Genomic DNA, 17,147 nt, shown 5'->3' with positions numbered 1-17,147 from the left:
GATGTTGGGTCTGCTACTTTTCACGTTGTATGTTAACGATCTGGATTTCAGAATTGATGGCTTTGTGGCCAAGTTTACAGATGATACAAAGATAGTGGAGGGGCAGGTAGGTGTTGAGGAAGCAGGGAGTCTACAGGACAGGTTGCGAGAATGGGCAAAGTGGCAGATGGAATACAGCATACGGAAGTGTACGGTCATGCACTTTGGTAGAAGGAATAAGGGCATTGACCATTTTCTAAATGGGGAGCAAATTCAGAAATTTGCAGTGCAAAGGGACTTGGGAGCCCCAGTGCAGAATTCCTCAAAGGTTAATTTGCAGGTTGAGTCGGTAGTAAGGAAGGCAAATGCAATGTTGTCCTCTTGAAATGAATGCTTAGAAGACAAAAGCAATGACGTAATGCTGAGGCTTTATAAGGTATTGGTCAGACAACATTTGGAAGTATTTGGAGCAGTTTTAGGGCGCACATCTAAGGATGGATGTGCTGGCATTGGAGAGGATCCAGAGGAGGTTTACGAGAATGATCCTGGGTATGAAAGGGTTAGTGTACAAGGAGCATTTGATGGCTCTGAGCCTGTACTTGCTGGAGTTTAAAGGATGAGGAGGGATCCCATTGAAACCTACTAAATATCGAAAGGCCCAGATAGAGTGGATGTGGAGAGGACATTTCCAGCAGTGGGAGAGTCTAGGACCAGGGGCCTACAGCCTCAGAAGAGAAATACGTCCCTTTAGAACAGATGAGGAGGAATTCCTTTTGCCAGATGGCTGTGGAGGCCAACTCATTGGGTGTATTTAAAGCAGAGGTTGATAGGTTCTTGATTAGCAAGGATGTCAAAGGTTATGGGGAGAAGGCAAGAGAATGGAGTTGAGGGGGAAAATAAATCAGCCATGATCAAATGGCGGAGCAGACTCGATGGGCTGAATGGCCTAATTCTGCTCATATGTCTTATGGTCTAATACCAGGTCTGGTAATGTAGCAAACTCTGAAATGATGCCTTGTGCCCCAAGTGCTGATCAGTTATAAAATTTACAGAGGGCAGTGGTCATAATACTGACCCCTGGATGACCCCACCATAGAATTCCCTCCCACACCCACTTTCTCTCCCTCTGCCAACTCTGAATCAATGCACCCAATGTTCCTTCAATCCTACAGCCTTGGTTCTGCAAATCTGTCAAAATCTATTTGCAAACCCTTTCTTGAAACTCTAAGTTACTACCCTGTACTTCCCTGACTTTCAACCATTTTAATTCATCATTCTTAAATTATTTCTATTCCTCCAAGACCCCAGTGTTGACAAATGGCAGTGTACTGGTCGTCACACTGGAGCAGTGAACCAGAGGGCAAAGTTCACACCTCATCCTAAATTCTGAAGCCAATGTTCATTAATGCAGCAAAAAACAAGCAGCTAGAGGGAAGAGGAAGGGGCAGGGGCAGCGGTTGTACATGATAGGTTAACCAAGGAGGGGGTGAAGGATGACAGGCAGATGGAGCCAGGTGGGGAGGGATGGAGTTGGGAGACAGGTAGGTGGGACCCTCCTTGGTCCACCTATTCCCCAACTGGACCAGCCATACAAGATTCTGCTGCATCGTTAAACTGCTTTCAAGTTTTAATACACATTCCCTCCATCTCTCCTGATCTAGCAAAATGGAATGAGGTATTTAACACATGCCTCTGACAGAGAGGCAATGATAGACCTCGCATCTGTGATCTAGCACACAATACAGGTAGTTATATGCATTTCCATAACAGAAATTGGCTATAATGCGATTGAAGGATTAGAGTACACTATTTGCATTACACAGACCACATTGGTTATAGCATGAATGGGAAAACCCACTTAGATCTGCTTTGAAGGCAACTACAACCCATTCTGCTATAACACTGTTTCTTAGTAACATAACTATATCAGAACTACTTGCACTGGTTATTGAAATTTGAACCTCACTTAATGGTAAGGAGAGGCAAACCATAAGACAACTGAAGAGCAAGTACTCATATCAACTCCTGAAGTCTGAAATGAAGGATCCCAATTAGCTTTGAAGAAAGAAAAGTGCCTTACATCCTGATCATATTCCAGAAAAACATGGAAGTTATGGTCGTTGGTCAACACAGGGTGGTTCGAGAGTCGCTGGAGGAACACTTCATGGTTGGACACAGTCTTCTTAAAGATAGCCAGATACTCCCTGATCAAACAATGAGGAAAGGATGAACATCACAGGAGACATTATATTAAAACTACAAATTATGGCATCAGCCATTGGGCATTGGGGGGAGGAAGCAGTAAACACCATAACAAAAGGCAAGTTAGGAAATCAAGCAAGCATTCATTAAAAAAATAGCAACATATTAAATTCACAAAACCACTCCCATTCTAGGGAGATATTCTACTTTAAAACAGACTGGCATCTTGGTCAGAAGTTGTTGGCGGTCTAAACCAATTTAAACAGCAGTTAGATTTCAATAAATTCATTCAACCCATGCAATCCTGATCCTCTCTCTCTGGGTCTTAGTCTAATACCTCCATCCCCCTCACTCTGGGCATTAGTCTTACCCCTCCACCTCCCAGCAGCTGTGTCTGACACCACAAGAAATCAAATGGGTGCAATTTCTGATCAGCTTACGCCTCGAGTTCTTGCTTCATTTTACTGAACTCCTCCTTTGTCATGGATCCTTCACCTTCTCCCAGCTTTTGCATCTTTTCTCTTGCAACATCGAAGTCAGGCTTAGCAGGTGCTGGAGGAATCTACATGGTGTCAGCAGACAGGACAGAGTCAACTTCAACAGAACTGTGGTCTCAGCACAGGTCTCCTTCACGCTCCAAACCCAATCAACCCAACGCCAAGCACACTTCACATTACCCCCTTCACCCTGCACGCACTTACCCAAGAACAACTCCCTCCCTTGTCCGCATCCCCTTAAACCAATTCACGTCTTCAACTCTCACCTAAAATTTGCCCCTCAAATCCAAGACCACTTGTGTCCAATTCAGAATGGAATTTGGGGGAGGGGGGGAAAAGAGAAAAAAAAAGTATCTCAGCTCCATGTGGACCATCCAATATCCAGTCAGAACCTGATCTGCCCTTTGACTCTCCCTTCCTGCCTTCGATTCCCTCACCCAACGCAAGTCTTGTCCAATCTTTAAAGCTGAAGTTGACCACCAGCACTTCGGAGAGGGGATTTTGTATTTCCCTTATTACAAATGAAGAAATGGTTTCAATTTCACTCCTTAGATACCCAAGCTCTCACCAACATTTTCCCTACCTAGTCCATCAAACTCTTTTGCCATTTAAACTCGAAAACCTTCCACGCTGAAGACAGATCAAAGTTCTGAGTGTTCAACCCGGAACATTAACTCCAAAGATACCACCTGACTTGCTGAGTATTTCCAGAATTTTCTGTTTTTGTTTTGGAACACAGAACAGTACGGGCCCTTTGGCCCACGATGTTGTGCTAACCTATATAAACACCTGCTGCATGATCAATCTAACCCTTCCCTCCTACACAGCCCATAACCCTCCATTTTTCTTACATCCATGTACCCAACTGAGTCCTTTATATGTCCCTATTGTATCAGCCTCTACCACCACCCCCAGCAATGCGTTCCAGGCACCCACCACTCTGTACAAAAAACCCAATTCTGACATCTCCCTGAAACTTTCTTCCTCTGACCTTAAACTAACATCCTCTGGTATTGGCCATTGCTGCCCTGGGGAAAAGGTGCTAGCTGTCCACTCTATGCCCCTCAATCTTATACACCTCAAGTCACCTCTCATCTTGCGTTGCTCCAAAGAGAGAAGTCCTAGCTCACTCAACCTTTCCTCATAAGACACATTCTTCAATCCAGGCAGCATCATGGTAAATCTCCTCTGCACTCTCTAAAGCTTCTACATCCTTCCCATAATGAGGTGACCAGAACTGAACAATACTCCGAGTGTGGTCCAACCAGAGTTTTGTAGAGCTGCAACATTACCTCACAGCTCTTGATCTCAATTCCCCCAACTAATGAAGGCCAGCACATCATACACCTTCTGAACCACCCTATCAACCTGCACGGCAACTTTGAGGGATCTATGAACTTGGACCCCAAGATCCCGCTGTTCCTCCACACTAAGAATCCTGCCATTAACCTTGTACTCCACCTTCAAGTTAGCTCTTCCAAAGTGTATCACTTCACACTTTTCTGGATTGAACTTCATCTGCCACTTCTCCACCCAACTCTGCATCCTGCCTATATCACATTGTAACCTGCAGCAACCTTCTACACTGTCCACAACACCTCCAACCTTTGTCATCTGCAAACTTACCAACCCATCCCTCCACTTCCTCATCCAAGTCATTTATGAAAACCAAAAAGCAGGGGTCCCAGAACAGATCCCTGTAGAACACCACTAGTCACCGACCTCCAGGAAGAATACTCTCCATCTACTACCACCCTCTGCCAGCAAGCCAATTCCGAATCCATGCAGCCAAGTCTTCATGGATCCCATGACTTTCTGGATCAGTCTACCACAGGGAACCTTGTCAAATGCCTTACTAAAGTCCATATACACCACACTACCTTCATCAATTTATTTTGTCACCTCCTTGAAAAACAATTAGGCTGATGAGGCATGACCTGCCCTTCACAAAGCCATGCTGACTATCCCTAATAAGACTATGCTTCTCCAAATGCTTGTAAATCCTGTCCCAATGAATCCTCTCCAATAGCTTGCCCACCACTGACATGAGACTTACTAGTCTATAATTCCCAGGATTATCCCCATTACCTTTCTTAAACAAGGGAACAACATTTCCCATCCTCCAATCCTCTGGTACCACTCCTGTGGCCAGGAAGGATGCAAAGATCATCATCAATGCCCCAGCAATCTCTTCCCTTGCTTCCTGTAATAACCTGGGGTATATCCCATCCAGCCCTAGGGATTTATCTATCCTAATGTTTTTCAGAAGCTCCAACACTATCTCTTGCTTAACCTCAAGATACTCCAGCACATTAGCCTGTTCTACACTGACCTCACATTCAAAGTCCCTCTCCCTAGTGAACACTGAAGCAAAGTATTCTTTAAGGACCTCCTCTACCTCCAGGCACATGTTTCCCCCTTTATCCCTGAGCGGTCCTACTCTCACTCCAGTCGTCCTCCTGTTCATCACGTATGTGTAGAATGCCTTGGGGTTTTCCTTAATTCTACTCACCAAGGCCTTCTCATGTCCCCTTCTGGCTCTCCCAAGTCCCTTAAGCTCCTTCCTAGCTACCTTATAAATTCAAGAGCCCTACCTGATTTTTGCTTCGCAAGCCTTAAGTATGCTTCCTTCTTAGTCTTGAAGAAATGTTTCACCCCTTGTCAACCATGGTTCCTTCACCCCACCATCTTTCCCTTGTTTCAGTGGGACAACTACCCAGAACCCCATGCAAATGTTCCCTAAATAGCCTCCACATTTCTGCTGTGCATTTCCTCCAGAAAATGTTCCCAATTTACACTTGCATGTTTCTGCCTAATACCATCATAATTAGCCCTCCCCCAATTAAAAACTCTCATATCATCTGTGCCAATCCTTGTCCATGGCTATGCTAAAGGTCAGGGAGTTGTGGTCATCACCTCTGAAATGTTCACCCACCGAGAGGTCTGTCACCTGACCAGGTTCATTGCCTAGTATTTGATCCAGTATGGCCTCTCTTCTAGTCAGCCTATCCACATATTGTGTCAGGAATTTTTCCTGGATACACCTAACAAATTCTGCCCCATCTAAACCTTTCGCACAAAGGTGGTGTCAATCAGTATTAGGGAAGTTGAAGTCTCCCATGACAACAACCCTGTTATTTTTGCACCTTTCCAAAAGCTGCCTCCTGATCTGCTCCTCAATGTCCCAGTAGCTGTTGGTGGGCCTATAGATTACTCTTGCAATCATCAAGTGATTGCTCCCTTCCTGCTTCTGACTTCCACCCACACTGACTCGATAGACAATCCCTCCACAACATCCTCCCTTTCTGCAGCTGTGATACTCTCCCAGATTAGCAATGCCACTCCACCCACCTCTTTTACCTCCGTCCTGATCCCTATTGAAACATCTAAACCCCGTTTAGATTTCCAGCATCTACAGTTTTTTTTTGGATCTTCATTTTCAACTTCTCAATCAGAATAATACTCAACCCACTAAACTCTTGAACACAGGTCAAGTTCGTAGAACACAATATAAATAAACCCCAACTTGGCATCATTTTAGTCTCTGCAACATACCCACTCCAAAGCTAATACATCCTTGCCCATGTGTGGTACCCAAAACACTAAGTGGGTTTCTCTCATGCTCTGGGCACCAGGAACATCACTTCCTTTCCCAATTCATTGCAGCAATGTTGAAAGAAAGGACAATAAAATAAAGGGTGCAGAAAAGGTTTACCAGGATGCTGCCTGGACTAGAGGGCATGTGCTACAAGGAGAGGTTGGACAAACTTGGGTTGTTTTCTCTGGAGTGTTGGAGGCTGAGGGGAGACCTGACAGAAGCTTATAAAATTATGAGAGGCATAGGTAGACAGCTGGCATCTTCTCTCCCCACCCCTAAAAAGGGGAAAATGTCTAATACTAGAGGGCACGCATTTAAGGTGAGAGGGGGAAGTTCAAAGGGGATGTGTAGGGCAAGTTTTTTCTTTAAAAATTATATACACAGGGTGGTGTGTGGCTGGAACGCACTGCAAGGGGTGGCAGAGGAGGGAAAAACAATACAGACGTTTAAGAGGCTCTTAGATAGGTACGTGAACATGCAGAGAATGGAGGACTGTGCACATTGTGGATGCAGAAGGGATTAATTTAGTTACATGTTTAATTACTAGTTTAATTAGTTTGGCACAACATCGTGGGATGAAGGGCCTGTTCCTGTGCTGTACTGTTCTAATATCCCTCCCCTATAACATTGCACACCTATCCACCAACTGTAATGAATTGTGTTTCAACTGCCAAATGCATGATTCTAGTGCATATTCTGTCTTGAAAATGGAATATACCATTCACTCACAGCAGCCATGCATTCTAGCCACTTCCCTACTCACAATAATCCCGGCATATTCCTCATTCTCAAGCAGGGCGTCGTGAAGCCAGACAAAGTCCTCATGCTGACGGATCACCGAGAAGTCAGATTTCTTGAAGGATGGCAAGGTGGTCTGAACAAGGAGAAGACAAGCATCAGCACCTCCCTCTGTGACACATTTACCCCCAGATCCTACACACCCTCAGTCCTGAGGCATCCTCAGCCTCTGCAATGAGGAATGGCTCCCAGCTGTTGAGGAGCTCCATGCCAAGCCACTTGGTTTGGTGGATAAGTCTCCCTCTGACCATGGGACAGGGGATCAGAGCAGTAAAGGGAAAGTACAATAGAACTATTAATCCGGCATGCTCAGGACTAGGCAGAGCTGGACAAATTTTCTGGATTATCTGATGTTATTAGTATTCCACACTTAATTCAAATTTAAAAAAATTCATGTCTAAAGGGAGTGCTGACAAAAGAACCAGATCATTTTAAAGGGAACACAGGAATCTGGCTTAAATGAGTGAATGGAGAATCCAGCAAACATCTGGCGAGTCAGATGCAGAACCATCCGGACTTCCTAATGGTCAGATGGCAGATTATCAGGGTTTTACTGTACCATGGGTGGATATCAGTGGAGGCTGTACTATCCTGGCCATCACTGTTCCTACTGGCAAACTCTATACCACATTTAACACACAACTTTTATCAAAAGGGGATGTTATGCAAAAGGTAAACCTATTTTTTTAATGGATTGAGGTGACAAGGATACAATATGCCATGTTTTGACAGCAAGGGGCAAACCAGCCAAGAGCTTTAAACTTCTGCACAGAGTACTCCACAGGTACTGATACTCAGGGACTGGAAAACCAAGATCCAATCATTGCTCAAGATTCCCATTTTCAATGGTTTTTACCTTCTGACCCACATCAAAGCAGCTGTAAAACAGTTCACCAGAAGGGATGAAGACAGACAAAATGACCAGGTCAGAATGAATTAACTTCCTCACAATCCAAAGTACCTAGATTTTAGACCCAAGCTCACAAAAACACTTCCTTAGGAGTTTCTCTCCTCAGAGACTGTGCCTGGAGCTTGTTAATGAATCTTATATTCTCTTAGTGCGTAGAAGGAAGCCATTTGCAAATCACCACCCCCCCCCCCCCCCCAAAAACACCAAGAGTCTATGTTAGCTTTCAGGGCACTCCCATCAATCCCATTTCCCCATAACCTCTCTCTCTCTTTCTTTCTCTCACATGGCCATTAACTCCATGCTGATTTTGCATTTATAGTTGTCATATATTTGCTGCAGCAGCACAGTACATTCCAAGACAAGGACAAACACATGTTGACATAAATTTAAATTAACATAAATTACACAAAACTTACACATGTGCAAAATAAACATAACCGTAGTTCAAGATTGAGAGGAGAAAAATACAATCCGGGATAGTGTTAGGGTTTCCCAGGTTGGTTCAAGAACCTGATGGCAATGGGGGAGAAGCTGTTGTTGAACCTTGAAGTGGGTCTTCAGGCTCCCAAACCTCCTGCCTAACAGTAGCACAAGAAGAGGGCATAGCCCAGATGGTGGGGGGCCCTAATGATGGATGTTGCCTTCCCGAGACATCACCACTCGTAGATGTCCTCAATGGTGGGGAGAGCTGTACCCATGATGGAACTGGCCGAGTCTTGCATTCCTGTCCACTGGAGTTTCCGTACCAGGCTGTGATGCAACCAGTCAAAATGCTTTCTACTGTACATCTGTAGAAGTTAGTCAGTCTTCAATGACCTCTCCTATCACTCAACTACCTAGGAGTAACTTACAGCTGTCAATTAACCTACTAGCATGTCTATGGGGACACGAGGGGTTACAGGAGCACCCAGGGGAAACCCACATGGTCACAAGGAGAACTTACAAAGTCCACACAGACAGCACCAGAGGTCAGGATTGAACCAGAATCCTGGTGAGACAGCAGCACTACCTTCCTCATCGCTATTCTCTCAATGGGATTTGAAAACAGTAGTAATGGGGATTTGCAACATTGCAAATTAAATAACAGTTTGGTGTGTAAATGCAATAATTTCCCATCATTAATTCTTTTGCAACTTGAGGACTAAAGCTCCAAGATGTTTCTGCAAACAAACCATTTCAATTGAACCCAGGGATCAACATTCACACCTGCACCACACATCCTGCGTAACATTCATGGATTCTGAACAGTGCCCTCAAACCAAGCCTCAGATACCACAAAAAGGCTATAACTTGCACTAGCAGGTTATTTATTGGCAATGAAACCCAATGAACAGCAACATATCTACCACTTCTACAGTTAAATCACAACTCATTCAAGCTCATCTCCAAGCAGTGAAGTTATGGGATTTCTCTTTCCCATTATAACTTTGTGTTAGTAAAGAGCTCATCTTCATTCACTTTTTTCAAACCATGAACTGCCTGCCGTAATTCCATTTCCTTACGCAGTCAAATATATTGCAACAAACTCCCAGGCCAGAGAGCAAACTATCTTCCCTTCGCACACACATTGTTTGGGTCCCTGGGAACATCACCAATTAGGGCATGAACTAGTTAGGGTCTACTGAGCTGTGGGAAAATATCAAGCAGTCTGGGTCACAATCATAAAAATACTTAGATGTTACTTTATCCTTTTAACAACAGGTCACCATTCGACTCATCAGGTCCCTGCCAGCTCAGAGTGGTGCACTGTGAGTATATGGGTGAGTGGTAGAACCTGGGGGAAGTTGATGGGAAAGTTGGGGAGAATAAACTGGGATTAGCAAAAATGAATGTTTGATGATTGACATGGAATTAGTGGGCCAGAGGGCCTGCTTCTGGGCTGTACGACTCCAGCACTTCATTGATTCTGGTTCCCATTTCCCTGTACTCCTCAACTTACTCTCACATGTCCTCCCTCATTCTTTCTGCCACCAACCCCTGGGGTCACAGGGAAAACATGCAAACACCATCCTGACAGCATCTGAGGTCAGGATCGAAGCCGGGTCTCTGGATCTGGGAGGCAGCAGCACCAAATGCTGCACCACCCTCTGGAAAAGTGCTCTCACACAACCAATGTATCCTGTTGTAAAGGAAAGAGGTGCTTGAAAAAAAAACCTTGCCCCTGCTCACACCCAGCAGATGATCCACATCTATGGGAAGTTGATGGGAATGTAGGGAGAATAAAACAAGACAGATGTAGGATTGGTATAAGTGGGTGCTTAATGATCGGCATGGACTCTGTGGGCCGAAGGGCCTGGTTCTATACTGTGTAACTGACTCTGTAACCTCCCCCACCAACAAATCCATAACCCAAGTAGCAGATTTTCATTCAAAGCACTGATCCTGTTTAGTTTAGATAGCAGTGGAATGGGGATTCAATTGCAACTTCCAAAATGAAAATCAGAGGAATGTGCAGGGAGGTGTGGAGAAATGACTGGAGAACAACTGCACTGGTCTTTTACAGAGCCAACAGGGTTAACAGGAGGCAAACAACTATCCTTGCAATTTTATACATCCTTCCACACCTCCTCGCATGTCTGTGGAATCATTGGAATGAAGTTCCAGAGCTCTGTGAAGGCACTTCTGACATGCATTAGTCACACAACACCAACTGCTGGGAATTCTCCTGAAGGGACCTGGCTTTACGCAGAGATCTTCCGATGTTGGCACAGCAACTGCAGCGGGAGTGGCCAGGGTGTCTCACCAGTAATGGAAGGAAACCAGTCAGCCTATTGTGTCCATTCTGATCAAGAAAGCTTACTGCCTAAACCCTCCTTCCAGCCCAGGTCACAGCTCTACATGTACGCATCCAAATGCAGTGCAAGCAGTGCTGTGGGTGTTACCATGTTTCCCATGATGGCTGTGGGTTTTTATTCCTGGGTCACAAGGATTTAGTAATATTGTCAGCAGAATGTAACAAACCTTTGTTTGTGAAAGTCCCTCAGATAAAGTCAGTAACTGAGCAATAGATTCTGGAAAAGGATTGGCAAACCAACTCTGGGGATTTGTTTTACAAGTGGGATACAGGAATGCAGCTTGAGTGGAGAGAATGGGGGTTGAGCTTTGGGGGAATCTGTTTAAACTGTGCATGTGATGTACTATGTATAAAGAAAATAGTTCCAAAATTCAGTAAGTTTTAATTTCACTTATAACATGGGGAGTGGTAACTCAGTATTAACATTGCACTGTAGATTTAAATACTATTCAGGGGTTGGGGAGAAGGTTTCTTCACTTACTGCCCTTTCAAGCAGCAAGTTCCAGACCCTTGCAGCCTCTGGGTGAAGAGCAGTGCTGAATACATTTTAGGAGCAGAATTTTCAGTGCTCAATGTTAAATGGACACAGCTCATTCTGCAGGCACTGACTGGTTAGAACATGCCGAATTATTAGGTGGTAGAATGCTTGAAGGATGACGCAGTAAGGCATGTACTTTGAAATGCAGACTGCCTGTGTTATGGGTGAACAGCATTGACAATGGGAATAGCACTAACAGTTTGCATACACCTTGGAGTTAGGGATGTTTAGCTAAAAATGTCTAAGGCACAACTGCCAGTGTGGCTTAGACCAAGCCCATTGTCATTGTTGACCTTCATGCCTGTATTCTTGGACTTTTGGTTTCCCCATCAGTTCCAACACCTGGCATCTAGTACTTACAAATCATTGCTCCATTTCATGTTATGTTAGCTTTCCACATGCACAAATCTCCCAGGTTTGGCAATGATCTCTGGGCTACATGGACACTTGAACAAGATACTCATGAGGGAGAAGGTCACTGTGATGCACAATCCTCTTTCAGCACAATATTGGCCTCACAGACCCAAGACCATGATCATTTCCCCTCCTTCACTTTCAACATCTCATTGCAAAGTTCATCCTGCAAGACAACTCAAGAACTAGGCAACTATGATACCTGGTCTTCCATTCTTGCTACAATTTTAATTGCCATTATCTAACAGATCTCCTTGTCATTCACTTCTGCAATGTAGTGAGCGTCTTGTAGCAAATGCAGGGGGTCAGGAGTAAAAAAAATGTTGAGGAATCAGATTTATTAAGTTTGTAAACAGTTACTTAAAGTTAATTCTCAGTATCTTCCCCATACTATCGAAGAAAATACCCACAAGGGGGCTTTGCAAAAGCACTGCTCCTTTTCAGTCATTCACAGCCCAGATCATCCCTTGGCATGTTGCCACTAACCAACCGTACTCCATCAGTTGCATTTATCAGGACTGTTGAGAGCACTAGTCTTCAAGGCAGGATCTGGTAAACATCTGCACTTTAAGATTTGAGACAAGGGCTTAAAAAAAATGGAAGGAAGTCTAGAAATTAGCAATTGCAGCAGTCTTTGACCTTCCCCCTTCAAGATCAGGAGATTGTAACACCAAGCTCAGCCCTACAAGGGTCATTTCCTGTGCACCGAATCAAGATATTCTGATGGTTAATATGGCAATAAGGAACTCTGGATGTGGGTAAACTAAGTCAACACACAAAATACTTCAGAGAGCAAGATTCAAGGAAGAAATTAAACATTGTTTGAAATGATTTAGTAGTAAAGTTGCCAATTAACGAGATATAAACAGGACAAAGAAAACATCACAGAACAGAACTAGAGTCAAGAGCATGCAAGCAGATAGAACAGTCATAACAATGGACAAAAGCAAGAATTAAAATTGTTCACAACCCTCGTGTGTTCATGGAAGAAGTGCTGGAATAATTTATGGAGAAAGTGAGGTGTACTTTAAAACTAGTGTGACAATTGTAATTAATGGTCTATTACTTAGATGGCTGCAGTTTACAATACAGAAAAGACTAAGGAGTTAGGGTGCCAGATAAAATTGTACACTGAGGATAGGGTAGTGATCAAGACTGGCTTCCAGACTCATGATTTCAACACCAGTCTGCTCACTTCCTCAAATGGCTCACTGGGGAAGTGACATTCCAACTCCCAGGTCAAGCTAATGACTCAGTTGCTTCATCTTTTGAAGTTTAGAGCAGAGTTACGAGCACAGCAATAAAACTACAACAGATTAGAAATATCCATTAAACACATTTTGTAATAGATACTGTTCTGTTAGATAGTCATTATCTGATGGTGATAGAAGTCTTAAAGAGCTATTTTCCTTCCCCTTCCCAACATAATAAAATAGATAACATTTGCATCATTTCAACTGCAAACTGATTTCCCCACTTAAACTCATTTTAGGAAGTTCTAGACATAAGTCTGCCAGCTTTGCTCGTATTTACCATCATTATGATGGCTCCCATCAGCAAGGGCCAAGCTCCATGTTATACTTGGTGCTACTGAGATCACCTACCTTGGTGTGTACAGTGAATTTAACTTTCTCCCTCTCGCTGAGCGCATCAGGAATATCAACCAGCAGCAGGGGCTCTCCCTCCATGGATACTGAAGCCAGCTGAAATTTTAAAAAGTTGATAATTACTTTCAGTGCAATACAGATTACTAGCAGAATGAACAAGTAGATTTTAATTCTAATTTAACTTCCGAAGATTTAGGACTAGTATAAATGGCAGGGGGGTTGGTGTTTGGCATGGACTCAGTGGGCCGAAGGGTCTGTTTCCATTCTATGTGACTGTAATATTACTCAATACACATTTGCAGTGAATCCAATGTTTTTATTGCACCACCTGATTACCCTACATGCACTCACATTAACTCATTTGCTCACTGTATGATCACCAATACAACAACCTTGCAAGAATGGTGGATTTAAAAAAAAGCAAACAACGGGACATTAGGGTTTCTTTTAAAAATGATTTTGCTCTTAAAATTGGAAAGGGTATTAACAAATAATCAGGAAAAAAAAGTGATTCCATTTAGCCATGAAACAGCATAATAGTAAAACTGGTTTACAGCAGATAATTTAGGTGGTACTGACAGTGCAGTGCTCTCTCAGAAGCAAAGCCTTAATCCAAGGCAGATGCAGAAGATCCCATCACATCAGCTCTTCCAGTGTCAGCTTCCAATTAGCATGAGCAAACAGGTTATCTGGTTGTTATCACACTATTTAGTGGGATCTTCCCACACAATCTGGTCACCATATTTCCCACAACAGGGATAACACTTCAAAAATAATTTTGTTGGTATAAAGCACTGGGTGCTGAGGGGACAGGGCAGAGGAGAGGGACAAAAACATCCCACATGCAAGAGGTTTAGTCATTCAGCATTTGTTTACAGTCCCTGTACCAGCGAGTGAAGCTGCACAAAGCACTCCCACAAGGGAGCATCACTTGCTGTGCTGCTCCCACTGCTTTTGCTGCTTCACTTTGCAGATCATTTAGAACTCCTCAGAGAAGCACAAAACCCTTCAGATGCAACTTAAGCTTTCTTGAACAAACCACCAACCATCCCTCCTCTGAAAGGATCTCAATTCAATTCTCTCTTGCGTTAGGTTGTAGCATGTTTTACAGCTTTGGTACGTGGTGAAGTTGCTCATACTAATGATGCAGTTCCAATGTGAATGCAGCATCTAATTGGACTCCACGGAGCCAGAACTCAGCTCAGCACTGTTAAGGGTAAGTGGGAATTATTACAATCCCCACAGTACAAAAATCTATACTTGCTGATTTCAACTGCTGAAATGTTATACATTAAGGATTCCATTCACCAACCATTCAAAAAATCCAAACACCCAATTAGGGCAAGAAATATTTAAAAAACATGCATCAGTTTTTCCATACATACAACTTGTATCATGCCACAGCTGTTTCTATCAGAGCTACATCAAATTCATTAACACATTATAATTGGCAATCAGACAACTGCAGATGCTGGATATCAGAATAGACGGTCTTTGACCCAAAACAATAATTCTGTTTCTCTTTCCACAGATGCTGCCTGACCTTAACATTTCCTGCATTTTCTATTTCACTACATCTGGCAGCCTTGATGCCAAATGACTAATGGTTACATGGAAATTGTTGTATTATGTAGTGCCTTTCAGTCCTTTAAGATGTCCCAAAGTACTTCAGAGCTAATTAAATACTTTTGAATTGTTGCCACCTCTAATATAGGAAACACAGTAGCCAATTTGCCTTCACATTAAGCAATGGGATAATGATCAAATACCCTTTAAAAAAGTCACTGAAAACAGGTTAAATATTGATTTTGTTTGTTGTATTTTGTTGTTAATTTCCCTGCTTCTCTTCAAAAAAAAAAGGGATACAAAATAAAATTGGTGAATATTCCAAACCACTTATTAACATGGGAGACAGACTCAGTCCAGATGAAAGGTCTCGACTGTCCATTTCCCTCCATAAATTCTGCCTGACTTGCTGAGTTCCTCCAGATTTTTGTGTGTTGCCCCTCTACAACATGTTTAAGCCAATCTCTAATTCTAGCCAAGGATTAGGACTGTTGTGGGATCCCCTGGTCAAACTTGCAAAAAGAATGAACCCTTGCTTACCACCTCCCCAGAATGTTTTGAAGTGTTTTACAAGAAAATTGACTTTGAATTCCAAGTGAAATTGGTCCAAAGACAAACAACAAATCTTTTGCACAAAGTAGGATCTCACAAACAGCAAGTTAACTAGTCAAGTAACCAAACCACCTGTGCTGCAGGTTAAGAATGAGTGCCAAGCAGATCATCAAGAGAACATCTGCAATTAGAATCATAGTTTTATTTCTGCATCGACTACACAGGAGTTTGAGTTTAACATCTTGTTTAAAAATAAAGGCATCTCCCATTTGCAACACTCCTCTAGACTCTTAAGAGGCAACCCAGATTTTGCTGGTGCCAAACCCAGCTCACTGATTTGGCCTACAGCCCAGCCAAGACGACATTTAGCTAAAATACTGTGGAGCTGTTACAATTCCTTCATAACCAAGGAGGATGGTGGAGATCAAGGTGAAGAGAAAGAATGGAGGAAGAACAGCTCATAAAAAGTGTGCCTCCAAAGAGTTTTGTATTTGCAGCATTGAAACAGGCTGCAAGTCATGACAGGCTCACATTAGTGTTTATGGTTCATCCCAACCTTCTCCCAGTGCTGTTCTTCTAACCCCATCGGAATATCCTGTTATCCCTCTCCCTCATGTGCTCCTTTACCTTCTCATTAAAAGAAATCACCCATGCTGTTCTAGTGTTCTGGATGGGGATGGTTCACCTGTGATCAGTGAGGTTTGGCCTCTTGAATGAACCCCATCCTGCCTTCCTGCTCCAGCAGGCAGTTGCTCAACAGTAAACCAGCAGCAGGAACCATGGCCCATTTACCTCATCCAGCCAGACTTAGCACTGCTGTCAACCACCTGGCTGAGGTCAGCACAAACCTGGGATCAGACCTCAAATATTTCTGTTCCTCATCCCTCTTTAATGATGTACACAGTACTTTAAAGTGTGGCCTCAGCAATGCCTTGTACAACTGAAGCACATCCTCCCTAGTTCTGTATTCAATGCCCCTTGAATCAATACTATTCCGTTGGCTTTCCCCAATTACTTTTTGTAGCACATTTGCTTTTGTAATTACTTTTGTAGCTTAGCACATCACGCAAACCAGCCTCTCCTCCTTGGACTCCCTCTACACTTCACTGCCTCGGTAACGCAGCCAACATAATCAAAGACTCCACCCAAACCTGACATTCTTCTGTCCTCTCCCATCAGGCAGAAGATGCAAAAGCCTGAAAGCACGTATCACCAGGCTCAAGGACAGCCTCTATCCCGCTGCCTTAAGACTATTGAATGGCTCCCTTGTATGATAAGATGGACTCTTGACCTCACAATTTACCTCGTTATGACCTTGCACCTTTTTGTCTGCCTGCACTTTCTGTATCTGTAACTCTTTATACTGCACTCTGTTGGAGGAACTCAGGTCAGGCAGCCTGACCTGTTGAGTTCCTCCAGCATTTTGTGTGTTGCTCCAGGTTCCAGCATCTGCAGAATCTCATCTCTTCATAAAGCATTCTGTTATTGCTTTCTCTTCTACTACTCAATGTACTGATGTGATGAAATGATCTGTATTGCTGTGCAAAACAAAATTCTTCACTGTACCCCAGTACACGTGATGATAATGAACCAATTTATCTGCTCATTAACCTTTTGCCAATATGAACTAGGTCACCCAGATCACTGTGCATGTCAGAGTTCCACTATCTCCCACATTTAGACATTCTATTT

General features: G+C 43.4%; 1 protein-coding gene across 2 annotated transcripts in view; it reads right to left on the bottom strand.

Moving 5' to 3' along the window:
* The window catches only part of snx5 (sorting nexin 5), a 33,616-nt gene that overhangs the window by 15,602 nt on the left and 867 nt on the right, over positions 1-17,147 (bottom strand). For both annotated transcript variants that reach the window (XM_052011444.1, XM_052011443.1), the window contains 4 exons: positions 13,335-13,433; positions 7,040-7,150; positions 2,622-2,743; positions 2,060-2,183 (listed from right to left, as the gene is read on the bottom strand). In XM_052011444.1, coding sequence (XP_051867404.1) covers positions 2,060-2,183; positions 2,622-2,743; positions 7,040-7,150; positions 13,335-13,433 — 456 coding nt within the window. The remainder of the gene's footprint in view (positions 1-2,059; positions 2,184-2,621; positions 2,744-7,039; positions 7,151-13,334; positions 13,434-17,147) is intronic.

Source organism: Pristis pectinata, chromosome 3 (assembly GCF_009764475.1).
Source record: "Pristis pectinata isolate sPriPec2 chromosome 3, sPriPec2.1.pri, whole genome shotgun sequence".
Taxonomy (NCBI): Eukaryota; Metazoa; Chordata; class Chondrichthyes; order Rhinopristiformes; family Pristidae; genus Pristis; species Pristis pectinata.
The sequence above is the reverse complement of the archived record's forward strand: the minus strand, read 5'-3'. Positions and strand labels throughout refer to the sequence as shown.